General features: G+C 40.7%; 1 protein-coding gene across 1 annotated transcript in view; it reads left to right on the top strand.

Annotated features, from left to right (window-relative positions):
* Positions 1–4504, top strand: part of rnf103 (ring finger protein 103) — a 26314-nt gene that overhangs the window by 2632 nt on the left and 19178 nt on the right. Inside the window, exon 2 of the mRNA XM_015401019.1 lies at positions 223–371. Coding sequence (XP_015256505.1) covers positions 223–371 — 149 coding nt within the window. The remainder of the gene's footprint in view (positions 1–222; positions 372–4504) is intronic.

The following is a 4504-nucleotide window of genomic DNA, read 5'->3' as shown; positions in this document are numbered from 1 at the left end:
CAGCAAATAAAAACATCCTTATAGCAGATGGAGGAACAGCAATGCATGCGCTTCTTGTGATCTCAAGGCGTGGTGGTGCTGGATGAGATTAGGCAAAGTTTCTCAAACTTTTTGTGCTACAATCTGCTGAAATGATCACCTTTTAATGTTCTTATGTTTTAGTAATTATAGAACAATTAGAGTTTATCATCTGAATTTTCTGATTTTTATTCCCCTTTCCAGGTGAACTGACTCAAGGTGAGCTGTACTCGGCCATCAAGAAAGAGAGGGAGCAGACAGAAGCTGGAGACTCCAGTACTACAGCCTTCAGTGGGGAGATGCACTTCTATGAATTAGTGGAGGACACTAAAGATGGCATTTGGCTGGTTCAGGTAAAAGTTGGAATATGGATGTTCTAGTTTTTTTTTGTTTTTATCTGCAGACATTACTGGTGTGTTTCAGCAAAAGCAGGGAATTGTTTGGGTTTCTGGTGATAGGCGATAGGTCATAAACAGTCCAGAAAGATGCAGAATTGAATCATTTGCCACTTGAAATATTGGCTATTATTTGTGTGTTTGTTCCTGTCGTGTGTGATCTTTATTAGTTTTTCTTGTTCTACACCACCAAGAACTGGGACGGTAGTTGGGTCGTGCCTGGCAGTATTTTCTTCTTTTGACAGGTTTTTCTGAAAGGTTTTCTACTTCAGTGACCAATTGTGTCCCAAAAAGTTTTTGCTTGTGCTGTTGCCAACTTTGCAACTTCTTACAACACTTTAGGGACTTTTATAGGGCTGAAGCAATTAATTGAGGAGCGGAACAAGGGACCAACGGAGAGACCTGAATCAGCCCCGACAGACCTAAAGACTGAGATTCTATCTTCTATCAAGACCGAAATGACTACACTCTTCCAAAATGAGCTTGCAACGGTGATAGCTAAGGAGTTTGGAGGGATTAAAGATGAGCTAATGCTAACAGTTCGATCGGAGATTGCTAGCTGTACTGCTGCATTTCGAGCTGAGCTAGCTACTATGAAAACCACGGTGTCTGACATGGAACAGGGGCTCTCCGGGTGCTCAGATGATATCACGACTCTGCAAAACTCCATACAACAGCTAGAGAAGAAAGTGGTGTTCCTACAGGATAAATGCGTGGACATGGAGGGGCGAATGCGGAGGTCCAACATCCGCATTTTGAACATCCCGGTGGAAACCTCTAGCACCCCAATGTCAATGTCGAGGCTGCTTCGAGAGATTTTAAAATTGGATAAAGACGTGATCATTGACCGATCGCATCGCACTTAACCGGCGAGTCGCATGGGGGGCAGACCGAGACCGATAATAAGTGAAGCTGCACTACTATCAAGATTGTGTTGACTTTCTTCGCCGTGCCCGTGATGCTGCTCCGCTTCACTACAATGTTACTGCTGTTTCCATCTTCCCTGACTATCCACCAAGTGTAGCACAAGCAAGATCGGCTTTCAGTGAGGTCAGGAAGCTACTGCGGGGGAAGGAAAACGTGCGCTACGGACTACTACGCCCAGCCATACTACGGATCACTCACGACGGCACCGACAAGCGCTTTCGGGATGCTACGGAGGCCATTAAGTATGTTAAAAATAACATCCCATGAGGAGGCTCACTCTTATCACCTATGCCCCTTTCATTTTCAACCTGTAAAGTGAAAAAAGTAAATAACTGACAATCCTGATATACATTTTGAAAGATTCCCCCTGAAAGCAGGAGTTATGTTATTGTAAGAATATTGATACAGATGTGTCAAACTCACCTTGTTAAGGTTTTTTGTTTATGTTACATATGATTGCTCTGTTAACAAACGGGCATAATATAAATGTCATTACGTTAAATATGACATACTTTTTGAAACAGCTTTTTTATCATTTATATTTTATTTTTTATTTTCTACTTTTTTAAATGCAGAGCGGGCTGCTACGCTAGAGCTCTTATAAACACATAATGTTTGGATTTTGTTGTAAAGGGGAAGGTTTTGATCACCATGTTCAGGTGGGTGATTGTTGGGGTGGGATACCTGTTGCACCAAAAGTAGTTTTACTGTTCTTCTCTGTGTGTGTGTATAGAATAGTGATGGGATTTGCACTTTTATATGCGTTGATTAGACATCAAAACAAATACTCAATACTCAATCTTTTATCACAAGCCACATTGGTAGTCAGTTACTGAATGTCAATAGAAGTACTTGCCAGACCAAAGTTAATTTAGTTAGTTGGAACATAAAATCTTTGAACAATTCAGTAAAACGGAGAAAGGTGCTTTCACATCTAAAACAGATGGATGTAGACATCGCTTTTCTTCAAGAGACACATTTAAACACATTTGACCATTCTAAACTCAGAGGAGGGTGGATAGGTCAGATGTTTCACTCAAATTTCCATTCGAAATCCAGAGGCACAGCCATTCTTGTGAAAAAATCTATTTCTTTTACGGCTACAAAAATAGAAGCTGATTCAGCTGGCCGATTTATAATTGTAGTGGGAACTTATTATTAATTTACCTGTCATCCTTGCAAATATATACGCCCCAAATTGGGATGACACTGTAACGCTAGGGCTTCACTGACTGCTAAATGAGCTCAGAAGTACATCGGCCACAGAGTCAAAGGGTGTGAATAAAGCACAACAAAAAAAATTAATAGTTTCTATAAAACTAGATTAATAGTTTTATATTTATTTATTGTTCTAATAGAAAGATTATTGGTTACATTAACATGTTATTGAGCTATATTATATGATTTATATGGATATGAATTGATATAATATACACACACACACCTTGGGGTGGGCAATTCCAGTTCCTGGGGGCCGGTATCCTGCATGTTTTAGATGTGCCTTTGGTTCAACACACCTGAATCAAGTACTCAGATAATTGGGAGGACTCTGCAGGAACCGACTGCATACTGAGGAGGTAACTCAGCCATTTGATTCAGGTGTGTTGGACAAAGGATGGATGTAAAAGTTGCAGGATACCGGCCCCCAGGAACTGGAATTGCACACCCCTGCCTTAGATCAATATAATTTCAAAGGAGAAAAAAAAAATATATTCCAACAGGATAATTCAAAAGGAAAAAACAAATAAAAAAATTTAAACAGGTTTGCAGTTCATGAGGTCCGTTGGGAATCCAAATTCAGAGGATCTGGGTTTGTAAGTACTCCAAAAAAGTACTCCAGAGTGTTGTTCAGCATGGGGGTGAGTAGAAAATGAAGGCTAATCATGTTTTGGGTGTACTATTCCTTTAATTTATTGACAACACAACAGACGGATAACCTTTTGAATAAATGACTACACAAAACGTATGAACATGGTGAAAAAATACGGAAAATGCTGGCGCACCAATTACGTCAACAGCGTGCAGATCAAACCATTCTTTCAATCAAGGTTGAACATGGAGTTAGCATAACTGACCCTCTGGGGATTAATTCCAGATTTAAAGAATACTACACGCAGTTAGTGGCGTGCCGTGCATTTCACACCTAGGCCTTCGGTAGAGCGATGTCTGACTCAATCCAACCCTCAATAACTATTTTATGGTTATACAACTTCTACTGAAGGTACAGCTGCGACACACATAAAAAAAAAATAAAAAAAATAACCTGATAAAATTGCAATATTAATTAGAAATATAGTAACATTTTACTCACCAAAAATCCTGATTGTTTGTACACAAAATCCATCCTCCTTTCTTTCCTCAAGAAGATTTCAATAACTCTGTTGTGCAGATTATCCGTGCGTTTCACTTCCATCAAGAAAGCCTTTTCTATCGCCATCAAAGCTAAAGCTGAAAGTTGAGCCTGCCCTGTCGTATTTCTGGCATGTTTTAATTCGCTTAAGGGCTGAAAATGTCCGTTCAACAGAAGCAGTAGACACGGGCATGGTCACCGCCAAACACACAAACGTGTATAGCTGCCTCATGCTCTCAATGAGATTTTTCTGCTGAAGGAAGTCAAGGAGATCAGTGGGAGATTTACCTGCAAAATCATCCATGACATACATTACAGTTAGTTCTGTTCTTAGCCGAGGTAGATCGAAAAGTGTCCCATGACTCTGTGCTAAGCTGGAAAAGGCTGCATGAGGAAAATTTTTCTGGTGTTCCTGAAACTTCTGGGGGTCGAGGAGGGTGACAAAGATCAGTTTTTCGTGGTCTTCAAATCTGGTCTGTGTCTGGCAAATAATATTGTCCATAATCCTACCGTGGAGTTGGTGGAAGTGCGCGCGAGGATGGATCTTGCGCTGGACCTCTTCGTGCACTCGGAGCGCCCGCGGTGCGTTCAGTGGCCTCGTAGATTTCCTCGTATCGGCTCCTCTCTCGCTCAACGGTGTCACAAAACTCCTTTACTCTTGCCAGACAAAACTGTACATCCAGTTTTTTGTCCTGTAGTATTGAAAAGAGCACATCTGCGTACTCAAAAATGCCATTAAATGTGTGAAGCAAAAAACAAAACTCAAAATCCAGACGTGCTTTAAATCCATCAGCTGGTATATAGGATTTCCTGA

Source organism: Cyprinodon variegatus, unplaced genomic scaffold (assembly GCF_000732505.1).
Source record: "Cyprinodon variegatus isolate N-32 unplaced genomic scaffold, C_variegatus-1.0 Scaffold1173, whole genome shotgun sequence".
In the NCBI taxonomy this organism is placed as follows: domain Eukaryota; kingdom Metazoa; phylum Chordata; class Actinopteri; order Cyprinodontiformes; family Cyprinodontidae; genus Cyprinodon; species Cyprinodon variegatus.
The sequence above is the reverse complement of the archived record's forward strand: the minus strand, read 5'-3'. Positions and strand labels throughout refer to the sequence as shown.